This window comes from Tasmannia lanceolata, unplaced genomic scaffold (assembly GCF_043159265.1).
Source record: "Tasmannia lanceolata isolate RefF3 unplaced genomic scaffold, GAP_Taslan_0.1 ptg000002l, whole genome shotgun sequence".
NCBI classification, from domain to species: Eukaryota; Viridiplantae; Streptophyta; class Magnoliopsida; order Canellales; family Winteraceae; genus Tasmannia; species Tasmannia lanceolata.
In genome coordinates this window covers 57,879,883-57,898,313 of record NW_027518679.1, presented here as the reverse complement: position 1 = coordinate 57,898,313, position 18,431 = coordinate 57,879,883, and the positions used below count along the sequence as shown (strand labels likewise).

At 38.5% G+C, this 18,431-nt stretch overlaps 2 protein-coding genes across 3 annotated transcripts in view; both read right to left on the bottom strand.

Annotated features, from left to right (window-relative positions):
• Positions 1-1,748: 1,748 nt before the first annotated feature.
• On the bottom strand, positions 1,749-13,954 carry LOC143881254 (structural polyprotein). Of its 2 annotated transcripts, XM_077384250.1 has the most exons (5): positions 13,777-13,954; positions 13,576-13,702; positions 5,937-6,242; positions 3,748-3,869; positions 1,749-2,102 (listed from the first exon to the last, which is right to left on the bottom strand). In XM_077384250.1, exons 1-5 carry the CDS (start codon positions 13,881-13,883, stop codon positions 1,922-1,924), a joined length of 843 nt encoding a protein of 280 aa, XP_077240365.1. In that variant the 5' UTR covers positions 13,884-13,954; the 3' UTR covers positions 1,749-1,921. The 2 variants fall into 2 exon arrangements, with proteins under 2 accessions (XP_077240365.1, XP_077240360.1); XM_077384245.1 differs by lacking the exon at positions 3,748-3,869 and having other exon boundaries at positions 13,777-13,938.
• A 1,645-nt stretch (positions 13,955-15,599) lies between these two features.
• The window catches only part of APM1 (aminopeptidase M1), a 34,196-nt gene continuing 31,364 nt past the window's right edge, over positions 15,600-18,431 (bottom strand). Inside the window, exons 18-19 of the mRNA XM_077384235.1 lie at positions 16,098-16,175; positions 15,600-15,980 (exon numbers count right to left, since the gene is read on the bottom strand). Of these exons, the coding sequence (XP_077240350.1) occupies positions 15,795-15,980; positions 16,098-16,175 (264 nt within the window). The 3' untranslated portion in view covers positions 15,600-15,794. The remainder of the gene's footprint in view (positions 15,981-16,097; positions 16,176-18,431) is intronic.

The following is an 18,431-nucleotide window of genomic DNA, read 5'->3' as shown; positions in this document are numbered from 1 at the left end:
GGACACAGGTGGTGCATGTCTGTCGCCAGCTCATGCCGTAAGGTGTTGGGTTAAGTCCCGCAACTATCGCAACCCTCGTGTTTAGATGCCACCATTGAGTTTGGAACCCTGGACAGACCGGTGATAAGCTGGATGAAGGTGAGAATGACATCAAATCATCATGCCCCTTACATGCTTCTGAATCACCTCCTTTTCGGGAGAGCTAATGCTTGTTGGGTATTTTGGTTAGACACTACTTTACACCCAAAAAGAATAAGCTAAAAAGATGTTTGTCTTTTTCATAATGCACCTAAACATGAGGAATGCTAAATCAAGGACGCACCCCTAGACAAAAACTCCTGCAAGGGTACTCACTCAACCACATTTATTGTTATTTTACTTTTGTATTTTCTAATGCTTACAAATAATTAAATAGAGTTGGGTAACGTGGATTCAATGGGGGCACCTTTGCACTTAGGTTTCTGCAAGGTGTATTAACAGTTAGGTTTTTGCAAGGGTGCCCTTCAATCTAGTTCCTCCCGAAACATCAGTGACAAAAGAGATAAGTGAAAAGAGTTTTAGGTCATTTGCTCCACCCTACATTACCTCTAGAGAACTCATAGTCGTGCGGGATTTTGAATCCCTGATGAGACTTCGCAGATTTTCGGTCACTCTGAAAGAGTCTAGCAGACTGAGCGTAACTCTGGAGAATGATGGGACTCTTCAACAAGGACTTCAGAGTGACTGGGTCTTTGAAGTACAGTAATCAGTTTCGGATACAATCGGTTCTCATAATCCAAAACAAACGGCAACTTAATCTTGAGTCTAATAACCAGTTTCAGGCTCACAATCGGTTCCCCAAATCTAAAACAAACAACCGAATGTGAATCCAAAACTGATTATTGGAGTCAAAATTAAGTTGAAGCCCGGTTTGTTTTGGACTCCAAGAACCGAATGAGTCCAATACTCCGTTTTGGACACAATCGGTTCTCCAAAATCAAAACAAAGAGAGCCTTAATTCTGAGTCGAATGATCAGTTTGGATTCATATTAGGTTCTCAAAATCCAACATAAACAGGGCCTTAGATGATCTGATTCTAGATGAAGCCCTCTCTATAGATGCTCAGGTAATTATTATTTTTTTAAACAACCCTCTCCTGAATGTGTGATTTCTCATCTCCATCTCCCTGCCTTTAATTGGGTGAAATCCAATTTTGATGACATCCTCTCAATGAAAACCTGAACAGAGTTGGGAGTGGAGAATTATTTCCAATTCAGTCTGCAGAAGTCCCATTTTCAAGGATCATTTCCCAATCATTCCAATCTAGATTGAATGTGATTCTCTGTGTTGTTAACTCTGTGTGAGCAAACTTTGTAAGGTGACACAATGAAAAATCAACTGTAAACATGCAAAAGATGAAGACAAATTTCTCCCTTAAAGAGGTTTTTTTTTTTAAATTTTTTTGAAGTGGTGCTCACGTGAATGGATGACCTAAACCATTCATATTTTCATCCCTGTTGTAGATATGCCGTGCCCCAAAAATGGACATGATAGGATAATCCTAACCCTTCGATTTGTGAAAGTTTAAATTGGACGACATGGTATAAAAACCTCTGCATATCGAAGGGTTAAGATTATCCTATGAGGCGCTTTTTTGGGGCATATCTACGTCGACCAACCCACGAATGGCTTACATCATCCATACATGTGGCCCTCACCGTACTTTTCACATCATTTCTCAAACTACTGTAAGCATTACTAGCAAATAATTAAATTTAACGTCAAAACTATTTGCATATATGATTCAGTGGAAAATATTTTAGGAAAATCCAAAAAGGACCAAAAGCACATTTTTATCTAAAAATGTGTGTGAAGTAAATACAATGCAGATGAGGCCAGCAAAGTGCCAAACCTTTCTTCATGGGCTTCATCTAAATCTCCCCTATAAGATCATAACTGGAGACATTCGGCTTAAACAGAGGGATACCCACCAGGAAGAGTTAGATCTAGAACCTGGAGTTTGTGGGGATTCTGACTGCTCCGATTCCGGACACGGTAACAGCACGTTTTCGCCTGAAATATACAACTGGAGCACTAACAAACAACAGACACAGCACAATCCCCTGCCAAAGAAGACAACATTAACACTATCAATAACAAATGACATAGGCAGCATATGATCTAATGTGAAGGGGAAAGTGAAAGCAACAAAGTAAGATCCAATGCGTATGAGGATTTAAAGATTTTACCCTTTTTTAAACTTTTTTGTTTCACCCTAGTTTTAACTTTTCTCAATGAAGTTAGCTTGATTAATTAAGCTTAATAGCAATGATGTGAACTTTATTCCCTAGTTGATTTTATAACTTGATTAGAATTATGAGAGGCCTAATTAGCAAGAGATAAATATGTTATTTTAACTTAAGTGCTAATCACTCACTCAAGCAAGGATATGAATATGAAAGCACATACAAGAGAGAGAAAAGAGATGTGTACCAATCACCAATCAAGAGAAGGAGGTAAAGAGTCAAAGAGATGAACACAAGGATTTTATAGTGGTTCAGGGCAAGCCCTACGTCCACTCTTCCGAATTTGGCTCCTTGGGAATTTCCACTATACGATCCTCCTTTCTTATCGAGTTGGATCAATGAACCCTCTTATAATGCGATTCACCTCTTTCAGTGGGCCGAATCGGAGACCCTCTATAAAAAACTCAATTCTCCTCTCTTAACAGGCCGAATCGAAGACCCTCTCTATACAAGCTTGATTCACGTTTCTTATCGGACCGAATCGTAAACCCTCTCCTTACAATGGTTGAAGGAAGGAAGATTGAGCACACTTCTTTAGCCTCTTTGTAGGCTTGATTTACACAAATAAAGCTCACTACAAAACTCTCAAAGAAAATTACAAGTAAAGCTTAATCCACTCTCAAAAGAGTTTAATCAAGATCAAAGCACAAATGAGGTGGAGAAAGAGATTCAAGGCAAAGAGGGTTTGAAAGTGTTTGCATAGGCCTTAAAATGAGAGTTTAAACCCATATATATAGCCAAAAATAAAAACTGGCCGTTACAGGGGCAAAACGGTAATTCTGTGCAACTTTTAGAACACCAACGGCTATATTTTTTTTCAAACAGAATCTTTCTCGGAACTCCGAAAAAATTCTCGGAATTCCGAGTAAGGCAATTTCAGCAGATTTTCTCGATTTGTAAAATTCATAACTCACTCGTTTCTTGACGGATTTTGACGCTCTTATTCTTGATTTGAATGAAAACGTTGAGATTTTTCTGTTAAAAATATTTGAAAATGTTTTGGATATATTATGATAAGATTTATGTGCTGGATCCATTTTTCAAGTGCTAATTTCATGTCTTTCCATTTTGAAACTTAACATAGCACTTGGTGAGGCCACTTCGTTTTGGGTCACTTTTGAAAACTTTTTAGGGTACTTTTGAGTGTGACTTAAGTAATTTTATGAGTGCCTTGATCAAGAATAAATCCAAGAGAAAGACAAATACATTCTATCATTTTAAACGCTCTCTTAAATGACTCTTGTGCTAGCCATTGCTTGATCTTCCATTCAATGCATGGCTTGCCTTTGGGATCTTCATCTTGAGCTTGATAGCAAGACATCTTCCATTATTCAAGGTCTTCTCACGTGGGATGATGTCACCAATGTGTTCAAGCTTCTTTATCCTTTAAGAATGTTGATCCTCAACTTTGGCCTTCATTGATCTTCGTTCAATGATTGAGATGCTTGAGATAGAGCTTCACCTTGATTGTACCTTCAAGTGATCTGAGTTTGATCTAGCTCCTCTGACAGTTGAATTGTTCATCCTCAAGCTTTTGGCCATGAAGGTGGTGTGCTTGTACGGATTGACCTGTGAATGGCTTGTCTATAGCACAACACTCCAAGGTAATACATTAGTCCATAAAAGAACTAATCAATTTGTGTTTGTTGATCATCAAAACATGGTGATTACCCATGGGAACCCTTGGGCTAACAGAGACCAATTTACAGAGAGTACAGAGAGGGATATAGTCTGCAAAAGCACTAAGAATGTTGCCTGAAATAGAAGCAGAACCGAGATAGAATACAGAGAGCAAATGGATAAACTAAGGCTAGGCTACCATCTAAACTAACATGATGTTCAGGATTAATATGGTCACACGTCAATCAGGACATAGCTTATAGTAATAGTATTTCAAACCAATGCAAGAGCTCGCAGACATGCATGGATCAAAGTATATTGGATGCGCATGTATTTGTGCAAATATGTTCTGCTTGCACGCAAAAAATGCCGTGCATTTGAGGGTCAGTATGTTTAAAAGATCCAAAGATCAAAATGATCCATACTAGGTAAATAGCAAATAGGTTTCAGTGAGGATGAAAATGAAAACATGTCAAATGTTTCATTTCAGTTTCGGCCGACATCTAGAACCATGATTTAGATTTCTCCCATAGGACTACCATGTCAGGGGTATTATACTATGCTAATCCCTATTTGTTATTCTTGTATATTTCTTGTCAGTAATAACAGTACTCTTTTACCTATTAATAGTAATAGGGAATAGGTATTGACACCCATAAATTTAGCCATCTTCCACCATGTCAGCTTGCTTTATTTGATTTGCTTCCACTATTTTACATATTGGGAAACTTGAAACATGGATTTCATGCCTGATTTTAAGGGTGTTGTGCCAACCAACCCCCAGAAACAATATAGTAGTACACACACACATACACACAAACAAATCTAGTTTTTTTTTTAAATAACATGAAAATTTTTCTATATAAATATCGTGAAAGACGATTTCATGGTTAGGTTTCCATGAAATCTTCTTTCAATGGATCCAAACGAAGGATTTCATGGTATAGAAAGAAGATTCCATGGTGAGGAATGGAAACCTAACTATGAAATCCTCTTTCAATGTACTATTTAAAAGAAAGATTTCATGGGTTTGAGGTATGGAAACCTAACCATGAAATCTTTCTTTTGAGGTATTGAAAAGGACTCTGTTTGCCTTGGATGCTAAAAAATGAGTCTTTGTTCATTTAAAATTATGAGTAATTTTAATTCTAGTTAAGTATTTTAGGAAGTATCTGCTTGGGTTTTAGGAAATGCCCAAGTGGAGAAAATCTTATGGTTGTTTACCTTTGTTTTTGCTTGAGAAATTTAACACGGTTGAGGAAAGTTTAAATCAATGATGATCAACAAACTTTCATCCTTTTAAAGAAAAAGAAACAAGAAACTTTTAATCTCTCAAAACTTGTCATCCATAGGTATCATTTCAACAAGAAATATCGATTGACGCAAACTTATAACTAACATAGTAAGATGAGCATACAAGAACATTTGGACACATATGCACGACCACAAGGACCCATTGAAAGATTTCAAGGTTAGGTTTCCATACCTCAAATCCAAAAAATAATAAACTTCTCATCTGCTGAAGTAATGCATCTCTTTCTCCTTTAAAATGATAAATGAATTTAATTTTATTCTAGTATGTCTAGAAAGAGTTTCTTGGGGTTTTAAAAAAGGAAAAAGTGGTGAAAATCTTATATTCACGTTGAAATGCATCTTCTAATTTTGTTTTAGGTTTGGGTTAAGTATAAATCAAATTACAAAGAAGAAACTTCTGATCTTGCTACTGTCCTAACCCATAGGTATCACTTTAACAAAGATAAACTGCTGATACAAACTTATATCCATAAAATAAGATAAGCATACAACGTGAGGAAGCAAATGCATGGCCATAAGGATCCATGAACTAAGGAAGTCATGGTTGATCCATGGTTTTAAATTTTGGCCAAAATCCGAAATTTCGGTCCGGGACCGAAATTTAAAACCAAAACCGAATATTTTAAAATTTTGGCCGAAATTATAAGATTTACACCGAAATTTCCACAGAAACGGAAATTGCCACCAAAATTTCAAACCTTGGTTTGATCTCCATACCTCGAAACCAAGAACCGACAGCTTCTCTTCATCTTCTGGTGGTACACAGCTCCTATAAGTAATGTAACTCTGTTTCCCACCCTCTGGGGTGAGCACGGCATCCCGCCTCGTTTGAGTATTGAGTTGTTTTGCTACCTTTAATGATGCATGTACTTTTGGTTGCTTATAAGGCGTGGAGTCATCATCCAAAGCAGACCGCCTTTTTTGAAATTTCTTGTTATTTGCTTCCTTCGAACCATCTTCAGTTTCAACACATTTCAAAGGAATACGATATCCAGTTTCACTGCAGCGGTACTTTTCCTCATTCTACAAGGAAATATTTTAAATTGCCACTGAGCAGAAGAACATGATAAAATGTATTAAGAGAAAAACAAGCAGAACTCATGTAGATCAAGAAATGCCAACATAAGATTGTATATAATAGGCAGCAAGTATACACTGCAATGGAATTACACCTGAAATCATTAGAAACAGAAAACTTTAAGCATTTTATTATTAGGCAAAATATGAATAGTTCGATCAACACATCAGACACTAAAATTTCCATGAGTACACAAAGTTCTAGACTAACATTTTTTTAAGTAGAACAATCTCCATGCAACTTCCATGATAATGTAACAATGTTACAACCCACAGCACCCAAGCTAGCCTACAAGGTGCTATAAATGTCATTTAGGGACATAAACATTCCATTACCCATCATCAGCTTAAATGTCATTTTTTATCCTCTCTCATTCTCCAGCCCTCATATTTTAAGTATTTCAATGCAACAACTTATTGGGTCATAAAAGTTATGCAGCCAGGCAAGGAAAAGCTTTACAGATCTGGTTGACGGCAAGGGAAAGGAAGAGACCAATTATCTCAGTGAAGATGGGAAATGTATACAGAGAGAATGATGAGAGTTTTAAAAGATGAAGATTTGAAAATGCATTGAATCTTTTGTATACAAGTTCTAGTGGCAAAAAGCTGAGTTAATTAATCATTGCTTTTTTTTTAATGGTAATGGTGTAGAATGGAACTATGGGAGGGAATTTTCGATAACAATAAAACTGAATTTGGTAAAAAAAAAATGCCATGCAAAGAGTGAACTAGATTGAAAAAATGCCAGTGCAAAGAGTGAACTAGATTGAATCCAATTTAGTTTGTAGGAAATTTGCAATCATACTGGATTAGACTATTGTGGGGTGATTAATAACTTTATAAAAGGATTGGAAGCAACCAGGAATTCTAATCTAAACACGAAAGATGGTCCAGAAGATAAATTAAAAACATCCAAAAAATTACTCCTAACACTTGAAATGAGATGATGGGCAGCGTGAACAGAAATCCACCCTAGATTTAACCGTAGGATCCAGATCAAAGTTGGGCAATAGTGGATGGTCAACAAATCTTTGGGAACAGTCCACAAAAGCTTGAGTATTAAAACAGGAATTAAAGAAGGATTCAAGGAAGGAAATAAAAAAAAAAGTATTAAATAAAATTTTAGAGAGATAAAAGAAATCCTTTTGATAGATAGAAGTAGAAGGGCAGTTCACCAAGGCATCACACAACTAGGGTTGTGAAGGCATCACACCGAGATGAAAAAGGATATCAAATTCAAGATTGTGCAAAGAAAGCATCAATTTTTATTCAACTTCATAAAAAAAAAAATGGTTGTAGGACTACAATATATAGAATCCACTCTTGACTCGCGTAGGGAGTCTCTTTAAATTGTAAACCCAAAACTCCCAAGCAATCCAAAGTTTCTAATCTTCTCTCTAAACTTGTTAGGGCCCTTTAACAATACAATTTGTATTAGAAAACTAGCCTTAAGTAAAGACCAACTACAATAAGAACTCTAAAAAGAAATTTTGATATTAACTTTTCCTAAAAACATAAGAGACCTCTTCTGAGAATAAACTTAAACCCAAGTCAGTCAAAATGATAGATTTGCCCCATTCCTCTCCTACATCTTCGATTTGTGGCCTAGTAATGGGTGAGTACTCCAGGTGGGCCCCGCCCCACTTGAATCCATGTTGACACACCATCTCTCAAGTGTCCTCCCCATGCATGTGGTCCCCATCATTTCTCTCCCTCTTAAAAGAATTTGACCCCATCGAGTAAGGGTTATAACTTATAAGACTTTAGCTCTAGTTTAGTTCATTCAAACTCCATATTTTCGTAACCAAGGATTCTCCCCCGTCTGATGTAGACTAGGGAGAGAAGAGAAGAACAGAAGTAGAATTAGAAGAAGGGAAGAAGTTTGGGTGGAGAAGAAGAACTCAAATTTGTAATCAAGTTATTTAATCATCAAAAGTGACAAAAAAAATCTGTAATTTATTTTATATATAGGCAACCGACAATAATAAAAGACCTAAATATCCCTAAAAAATCCCTAACAAACAAAATGACCCTAATAATCTCAAATGAATCCCTAAAATACTCCTACAAAGAATAAAAAAAACCCAAAATATCCTTAAGGGCCCCCCGAGTGTTCAATCATCTACGGTTTAGTGTTGCATATCCAACCCCACAATCTTTAGACCCGGATTACTCAGTCGGTTGACATTTGATTTCATAGGAAACCCTATTCTCATTCTTCTTGTGTATTAGATGGTTAGATCTGTTATTTTGAACCCTAGTTCTTCATGTCATATTATATCCATCAACTTTACATCAAACCATAGATTCCCAAGAATTAGTTTCGTTCCCTTTTGGTCCTGCGTCATGAGCATTACAAGCAAGTCAGCAGGAGGGACTTGGAAACACTGATTGTATTGTACAAGTAAGAACGCTACTATGAGGTTTTGGGGGCATCTCCAAGTGAGAAGCTATCACCTATGTAGAGACTCTACAACTTTACACTAGTGGCTTAGATTAGACCCCATGGAAGTCATCCAGCTTCAGCTACACTCTAGAATTTCAAGTCTTTCTAGAATTCTCTACACATCCTCGCCCCTTCAATCAAACACCTCGCCTACACCTGCTAATCATCATACTGAGAGCCTTCCTCACAAGTGTGTATAAGTGTGATAGCGGGTGGCTTCACCTTGAGGTCAGAGGTTCGATCCCAGCTTACCCACCAAAAAATAAAGTGTGATAGCAGGGGACCCGTGTTAGGCCCCTAAAACTTTTAGAAAAATCCACGGGACTTCCAGTAATCACAATTGAGGAGGACGGATGTGAAACACACTCCATCACCCAGGCCTTCCATCTCTCCCCAAAATCCATTCATCCAAGCATATGCCTCACGAATTCCCAATCAGCATGGTCATACAACTCCATGCTAATCTTCCAAAGTAGACTAGTACTACCTTCCCTCTCCCAAATCTTCAAACATCCATTAGCATTAAGGACACCATCCAACATTTGGCATCCCTTCACAAAAGTTCCTCGGTACAACCATGTTTTCTCCTAGTCTCCACCACCCTTCTCTTCTTTGATATGAATTTCACAGAAGTTGCCTTTGCCTCCCTGTTGATACGCCATGTGGTAGAAAAATACTTTTCTAACACGCATATGATCCTCCTTACACAATCCCACTAATGTTGAATAAACACCATTGTGAATCCATCTAATCCTGAAGCCTTAACCCTATTATAGGAAACACCATCTTCTTCAAATCCTTCTCAAAATCCCTCCCGAAATACCTAGCAAACTTGCCAAGCAACCTTCCAAATTCCGACCCTTCCAACAGAGGTCTCTAATCCACCTCATTAGAGCAGAATTGCTTAACAGTAACACCACCTTCTTCAAATCCTCCTCAAAATCCCTCCCAAAATACCTAGCAAACTTGCCAAGCAACCTCCAAACTCCGAAGTCCGAACCTTCCAACAAAGGTCTCTAATCCACCTCATTAGAGCAGAATTGCTTAACAGTATCCAAAAACATCTTCTTCCACCTCCCTATGTCCTCCACTAGTCTCCCCTTGATATGAATGACCCTAATAGTGTCCACCCTCTTCATGCTTGCCATCTTATGAGTCGCATTCATATCTCCTTTCAACCATATTGATTTGGATATTTGGCACCAAATCGTTTCTTCTAACCTTGAGATCCTCCGTTTCCACCCTCACTTCTCCTCCTCCTCAAGATCCCTTTCTTCTTCCAATCTATCGAGCTCTGCAATCCACCTCACAAGATTACATCTTATAGTAGCCAAGCATCTCTTCTTCCACCTACCTACGTCCTCCACTAATCTCTCCTTGACACGAATACTCCTTGTGGTGTTCAGTCAACAGTCACCATCTTACGAATGTACATTGTATGCCTATCTCTTTTCAACCACAATTCTCTGAAATTTTGGCCCCACCTTGATTCTTCTACCTCAGCACAACTTTGTACTCCTTTTCCACTCGTGTATGCTTCTCCTCCTCCATCCACTTGACAATACCAAGTTTCTTGATTATTCGAACAACTGAATTGCTCCCCTCCCAAAGGGAAGTCCACAAGTTCGTTGTTGTTAATAAAGATTAAACCTTGGCATGCTTGTGATTACCCTGCTCCTTCATTTATTCACATGCATGAATGTAACTGTATTAAATCTCCCCCTGAACACACAACCAACTATCCCATCTCCTTAACAAGATGACCTCCCCCCCCCCCCCCCCCCTAACCATAGCACTTCTCTTCTACAAAGATTTGAAGGTCCATAAACCCAAATTAGAAGCCACTTAAAGTCTATTCCCCTATGATCTGAACATGATTAGCATTATAAATCCCCTTCGTAGCGGCGTTGTCCATCACCATAGCCTTGCTCAATACTACAACAACAATCCCCATATCACCCACAACCTCCACAAGCTCCCAACCTCCATTCCTCTAGCACCAAATGCTTCGTACTAACCCTTTCATTATCATCTCCACATTTGACTCCCGAATGATCAGCATATCAGGTTTTCAACTATTTACCAATTCCCTCACGGCCCTCTTTTGGAGAAGATCTTTCTAATCCATGTAATTTTTCTCATTGTATTATTAGAGAAAGTTATTTAGGGAAGATCCTCATTAAGCTAAGCAATTTAAATCATCGAATGTTCAATTTTTTATTTAGGATGATCTGAAGACCGATCCAATCGAGTAAATGTTTTCATGCTAATTGGCCTGACCATTTGAATGATGATTTGAGCTGCAGTTTGAACGTTTATGGAAAACCAATCTAGAGATCTATCAACATCATACTTTTCAAATTTACTGGTGCCACGAAGCGAACAAGATTCAAATCTAATATTTGGATGTTGATGGCTGAAGTGATGTAGAATTTCACTAGATTTCTTCAGTTTAGGAGGACAATAACATGGGGATTTTAAGTAATAACTTGAAATAAAAAAGAAATCAGAACGTAGATTGGACCTTTGGTCCGAAAATCAATTGGTGCCATAATGCTTAGTTTGTCACCTGAAAATCAATTGGAGCCATAATGCTTAGTTTGTTGGAGTGATAATTTGGAAATTAAGGGGATGTTGAGGTTATAAACTAAGGGAGAATACTTCCATGTTGAATGGAACTGGCCCGACCTTTCTTTTCCTCAAATTATAGAGTCCATCCTTTTCTTCTTTAGTGGAAAGTCCTTTTACTCCTTCAAAAGATTTCTTTTCTTTTCGTGGGAGAAGAGAGATTCCCCCTCTCTTTTTACTTAAGAGTTAAGATCTTCGGCTCCTTTTCATTGTACCTTTTCTTCCAATGTAACTTTTTCGCCTCTTCCTAATATCTTTATGACTTGGCGCTTCTTTCTCCTTTTTTATTCTCTTGTTGACAAGGATTGAAATTTCGGTTTCAGTTTTGGCCTCAGCCGAAAATGAAATTTCAGTGGCAATTTCGGTTTCGGTGAAAATATTATAATTCCAGCTGAAATTTTTAAATTTCAGTTTCAGTTTTAAATTTCGGTCCCGGCCTAAATCCGAAATTTCGGTATTTCGGACGAAATTTAAAACCATACTCGTTGATTCCCCTTTTCTTTCTTTTTTATAAGGTGTTTCCAAAGTATTTATTTAACTGCACTGGCTGAGACAATTCTCAAGTAATTGGTTGGTCAGTTACTTTAACTACTGCTCTCTAAAGCTACCTGGAGCATAGAATAGTATCTGGGTTATAAGACTCATGACTAAATCAATAATGATTGAAATCATGGAAAGAAATTTGGAATTAGATTGCATCATAGAAGTTTCTTTAAATTCACTAAGTTGTGATTGGTGAGAATATTCAAGGATTATGTGGAGATTCCTAGAAAGTTGGATAAGTGGTGCTGCCCACCCCATGGCATTGTGAAACTAAACCTCAATGGGATTAGGAAATCTTCTCTGAGTAATAATGGTGATATTAGAAAAGATGGGATTGGAGATTCCTAGAAAGTTGGATAAGTGGTGTTGCCCTCCTCATGGCATTCTGAAGCTAAACATCTATGGGATTAGCAAATCTTCTTTGAGTAGTAATAGTGATATAATAGAAGATGGATTTGGAGATGCCATCTCTATCGTTGTAGGACACACGGTTTTTGCTTTTCTAGGTCCGGCGGATGACTCCCAAGCCATTGAACTACAAGTTAAAGTGCCTTGTGAAGGGAAGGAGTTTTTGAAGAATTTTAGAACAAACAAATTATGGATGATGGGGGCCTTGATGTGATAATAACTTGTTTAAAGAGGCCTTACCAGTTCAACCATAGATGAAGACAATGAAGGCGGTGGCATAACTGGTTATGAGGAATAGGATTGAGAATTTTGATCCCAAAAAAGAAAAGAAAAAAGGATTGAGAATAGAAACTCCTAGAACAAGTAATGAGCAGTCTGATGAAGTTATTGCATATCATTATTTTTATCCACATAGCTATCATCTCTATAGAGAGAAAATGATGATGCCAGGCTTGTAATTATCCAATGTTGGATTGACAGAAGCATGGTGTACAATATATTCGTTTCAATAGATTATACTGAGGTACTTCATCTTGTATTGTTTGTATGGTCTTCATGATTGAACAGTCTGATTTTATCAAGTTAGTATGTAGTAGATAGTGCTGATGTGAGATTCAATTTAAGAAAAAACAAAAGCAAAAAAAAGAAGAAGGAAAGGGATGATCGATCTGATATAGCCGGGTGATGATTGAGTCTACCTTTCGAACAAAAGATGATATAAGTGTTTTGTTTTTCCAAAATTTCACGAAGATTTAACATCCTCATCAATTGGATAAATAGATTAAAATGAGTAGAAACATAGAACAATGGGTACCAGACCTTGTTGTCAAATTTGATTCGGAAGCAAATTCATGAAATCCAATGCCGGCTGATGTTTACATGTTATGGTGTATATGAATTAGTTACAAAGTAGTTATTGTAGGATTATGCATTTTAGAATTGTGGGTCTTTGCGTTTGGATTGAATGAATTTTTTTTAGAAAAGTTTGGAAAGGAAAAATATTTCAAAATTTTCCTACTTTATTTACACGCAACAAAAGATACGCTGAACCTACGCTATTCAATATTTACATAGAGGAACCTACCATTTATGATAATATCTTTCTAAATTAACCACAACCATTTCATTTCCATTTATATCATGAAATGAAAAAAAAAAATTCCATCAAAAATGTTTTTTTTTCTTGTAATCCAAACAGGGCCTTAATGAAAATGTAGAGAAATTGCAATCAAAACAGAAACTTATGTGAGATACCTTTTCAGAATAGTGACAGGCAACACAGGGTCCAGCAAGGGAACATTCAAAGGACGCGTTCCCTTTTGTTTCCCTAAAACTCAGCATCGATCTACGCTGAGATCCCCTTTCTTCAACATCTTTTCCCCTGCAATTCCACAATATCTTTATTAGTAAAATCGACCATCAAAATCCATCAGAAAATCTCTCTCTCTCTCTCACCTTAGGGTTTGTGTTTGCGTGTGGGCGTGTGTGCTCCAAGGAAAAGTAGAGGAGGAGAACAGAGTTATCAGCAAGAATGGGAGCGAGACCCTTCTCAGATTTCTCATTTCTTCCCTAGATTTTGATTTATTTGATTTAATCACACAAGCACTAGTAGTAGACAACTGTGACAAAAGTCCAAAACCTTTCCGTGTGAACTTTTTTCTCGTCGAGGCGGTTTGGATGGCTGCTGATATCGGCACTACCTTGTTTATAACTGGACGAACTCAGTCTCTCCGGACTTCTTCGAACTTTTTGGTAAACTGTGATAATTTTTTACTGCTGTTTAAAGGGCGATGATATTTGACACCCCCTTGCAGTACGCACTCGCCCCCCGTTTAACGTGGTTTGGCGTCAAAAAACATTAAAGTTGCCCCCGCTGTTCACGTTATAAGGGGGCGGATGCGTACCGGGGGGGTGAAAATATCATCACCCCTGTTTAAATCAGTGTTTACAAATGCGGGCCGGCGTAAGTCAAAACATGGACAAAGCAAATCCTACTCGATGAAACCAAGTATTTGGTTACTTGTTGAGCCGGATGAGATGAAACCAAGTATTTGGTTACTTGTTGAGCCGGATGAGTTTTGATTGACTTTGTAGGGTAAAATACGGACCTGAATGAGAATATGACCAAGATAAAAAGGCGTCGACCCGAGCAACTCAACGATGAAGAGTTTTGAAACTATGGTTTAAATAATAAAAGACAAGATGAGTTTGTGCAATTATCAAAACATGTGGCCGTTTGCAAATGGGGAAGTGATATATTCACCCCCTTTTCTTTCTTAGCCATCTCCTTTATTTTCAACTCAAATCTCGTGACCCTATGCACCACTAGCAATTTTACACAACCCTAAGACCTTGTGCAAGATTCCATCTAGGTCGCCAGCCCATCCTTGTCACACAGTTCTGCCAAGTCTTACGAATCAGGCCAACCTATGGTGTACCGGTTGTCAGCGGCGGGCAACTAAGTTGGTATGGAATAACTACTGCAGGGGCTTTGTTGAAGGCCCAAGACCGTGCCATGAATCAATCCGTAAAGCCAAAGGCCCTGCTCGACGTGAGACAAAAGACACCCAAGTTCCATAGCTTTGGCTCTGCTATCCTGATCATTATTTTCCAAGTAATTCCAGTCAGAAATTGGAGATCTAGAGAGTAACTTAGGAGTTTGAACACCATACCATTTCAACCAAAAAGACAACGCACCCAGTTCTCAATGCGTGGAAATACAATCCCCTTTTTTTCATGAAAACCAGCCTGAATTGAAAGCCGGTGCATTTTTTCGACCATTTTGGAAAAACACACAGTTTCTCCTCTAAACAATGGCCTAGGGAACGTATGAGATATTTACTTAAAATGTTACCATGCTCCACTTTGTCAAGTCTCAAAATATAGGGTACCATGAGCCGATGCACAAGACTCCCTCCCTCCCTCCCTCCCTCGCCCCCCTCCCTCCCTCTCTTAATATTGTTCAACATGCACAACTAAGAGGACAACCTTCCCTTCCTTTTCCTTCCCTTCTCCCTCTGCATCCTTCAGAGCATAACCTTAAATCTTTTTTTTTTTGAATGATAGCACAACCTTAATCCATTGGTAAGCAAGAGTACTGGTTTCCAAAACATCAAAAGAGAAAAATAAAAAATCATACAATAGATTCGGTATATGCAACTCTCAGGGAGTGTATCTTTTTTTTTTTTCCTCTTTTGATTTTGTTTTGGCCGTATTTTATTTTTCTAAGCGCTGTTTCTGAGATTCATGGGATCTTTTGCCCTTGTTTCAGGATTCGATTTTGGAATGGATTTGTGTTTCCAGGATTAAAGTATATACTTGTATCACACAGTCACATCCACAAATGAAAATTGGTGTTGAACTCTGCCTTATTTAGACTAGGCTTTCATTCCATAGTTGGAATCAAAATGGCAGAAACTGAGAGTGAAAACAACAATCCTCTCCTCTCTAATTACAAGCGCAACATTCCCTCTTCAGTACTTGCGGTATGCCAACTCCTTGACTACCTCCCTGAGTGATTCCTCGTTCCTTATACTCTGAACCCACTTGGCATTTATGTGGATCCGCTCAATGCTCTGCTTCAAAGTCCTTTTGATTGAAGGCATTGTACGGCTTGCAAAAAATTCTTTCACTTCATGTGCCTTCTCTTCAGATGAGAACTGAAATGTTTGAAAGTTGTCAAGTGAGTATAATCTTTTTTAGAGTTAATGAGGTAAAATGCAATCACTTAAGCAGTATTAGATGATTGAGAAAAGGAGATGAGTTTGGAAACACACCGGTGATACGATGGCACTGATGAACCGGGTTATTAGAAATCCAGAGCCAAACGTTTTCAAGATGTGATCCCAGTTATCCTGAGTCCAGATTATCAAAATACCATTAGATTTTGAGAGAGAGAGAGAGAGAGAGAGAGGTGCTGAAATGGCAATCTCAGCAAACCTGGATGGTTTGCATTTAATTCAATTATCTGATTAATATGGTTCCAGCCATAATGATATAAATAACAGTTCATAGAGGCATGATAGATAGAAGAATAAATCATAAAGAGCAGATATATATGAAAATTATGTACTTATAGACAGAAAAATACATGGTAAATCTGGTGGGCGTATTGTGACTGGTCTAACAAGTGGGACAAACCATAGTTGTAGTATATGAGAAGGCAAAGAAAAAAGGGAAGGCTTTAGTATAGAACTGGCCAAAGAAACAAATAAAAAGGAAAAAAACATGGAAAATGGGAATAGAAAAAATAACGATGAATGAAAAGAATAGGTTTATACCTCCCGAGGAAAGAAAACAGGTACATTCACATATAATATAAAATTAAAATATATGCCAAATAATTCAATGATTGATGCATGATGTACCAAATTGCGAATGGCTGCCTGGGGTTCAAAAAGGTCTTCTAAGAATGGTTGCTGCCTGGGATATATGGCCGGGGGATTGGTTTTGCTCATCTTGCGGTTACTGTAATTTTAGAAGGAGACGTAAATGCCGATGGTGCCAGGAGAAGGGAATAGGAAAAGTAAAGAAGAAGAAAGTAGAAAGAAACAAAGTGAAATCGTGGTGGTGACAAGAGGATTGGTACTGCTCATCCTACAATTACTTAAATTTTAAATGGCAGGGTAGATGTTGGTGTCACCTGGATAGAGAGCGAAGTTATCCACCTCTTGGAGAGTTCTCGAATCCAACGGTTTCGGGTACTGTGGCTCAGGAGGGAGACTGTTTGCCTGGCTCCGAACTGGTTACCCCTTTTGTTAAAGAAGGGATACCATACTTATCCATCTCGGGCCCGGAGGTGGAAACGAGGCTCAATACCCTAAGTGCATGTTTGGTAGGAAAACAAAAGGATTTATCTGAATCCATTCAGGACCTCTGGCTCTGGGCGAAAAATCTGTTGGGACATTCCTACCCTCCCTGTCCTTCTCTTCTATCAAAGGATGAAGTTTTTTTCATATTCGACTCGGTGGAGATGGCTTCCGGAGTTCTGGCTAAGAAAGACGAGGCCTACGGAAGCATCTTACTTTCCCTCTCCACCTGGAATCAAGACTTTCTCCAGGGATATGAGGTGTTTTGGGTCAACAGATATGGCATCCCTCTGCAAGTTTGGGCTACCTCAACAGTTGAAGGCTTAGGAAACCTCTTTGGACCGGTCTTGGAGGTGAAAATGAAAGGTAACCACAAACAATGTATGACTTTTGTGTCGGTCAAAATCTTTGCACCTAAATGGAAGTTGAGCTATCCTTTCGTCAATCTATGGATTTCCAGTCTCTGTTACATTGTGGGTATCCTAATTCAAGAGTCAAAGGGACCTCATCTGCTTCTTAGACCGACCCTTGTGAGCCTTGTGAATCTTCCCTAATGTTGGGTTGGAGATTCCAGGCGGCCCGACGGTGGCGAACCGTCCGGAACCTATCCAGAAAAGCCAAACCACGAGAAACATCGACTCGTCGGAGTCTGGCTCCCTGTTTTCAAAATTCAAATCTTCTGGAGCTTGGGCGGGAAAAGTGCAGGGTGCCCCTTCAAAAAATGTGCCTCCCTTTTCATCTCGGACAGACCGATTGGGGCTGGCAGGGAGAAACCCTAGATATCAAAAAGGCATTTTTGACCTACCTTGGTATCGAGGCTTGACACCTAAGGCCTGTACCACCTTTGGGTGAAGATCACGGATTTTTTCTAGCTTCTAACATGGTCGAGCTAGATGGCGTGTGCTTTTGGTTTTCCACAGAAGAGAGGAAGAAAAATTGGCAATATCTGTCAGATGTGGATCTTAGTATTATAAAGGCTCTTGTATTGGAATTATAACTCAAGTTCTTTGGAAAGGTGAAGAAGCTTTTTTGAGATGGGATGGTTTGAATGATTAATTCGACTACACAGAGAACTTTTTCGGTATCTGGACAAGTAGAGTGACGGCTGCTCTAAAGTTTAATTATATCAGGTACACCTAGGGTAAGCCATTGGGATGTGGAGGGACACTTGGCCTCTAGATTTTGTCCAGGGCCACCGGGAAGCGGTCATGAGGCGAATAGATGAAAGGAGTTACTTCCGTTTGTCTTTTGGCATTCTTAGCGAAATAGAAAAAAAAAGAAAAAAAAAGAGAGAGAAAAATA

Coding starts and splice junctions, on each gene's coding strand:
- LOC143881254 (XM_077384250.1), bottom strand. CDS start 13,883: ATGAGAAATCTGAGAAGGGTCTCGCTCCCATTCTTGCTGATAACTCTG. Junction 3,870..5,936: donor TGTCGGTTCTTGGTTTCGAG/GTATGGAGATCA, acceptor GTTGTGCTATAG/ACAAGCCATTCACAGGTCAA. Junction 2,103..3,747: donor CACTTGAAGGTACAATCAAG/GTGAAGCTCTAT, acceptor CTTCTTTGGCAG/GGGATTGTGCTGTGTCTGTT.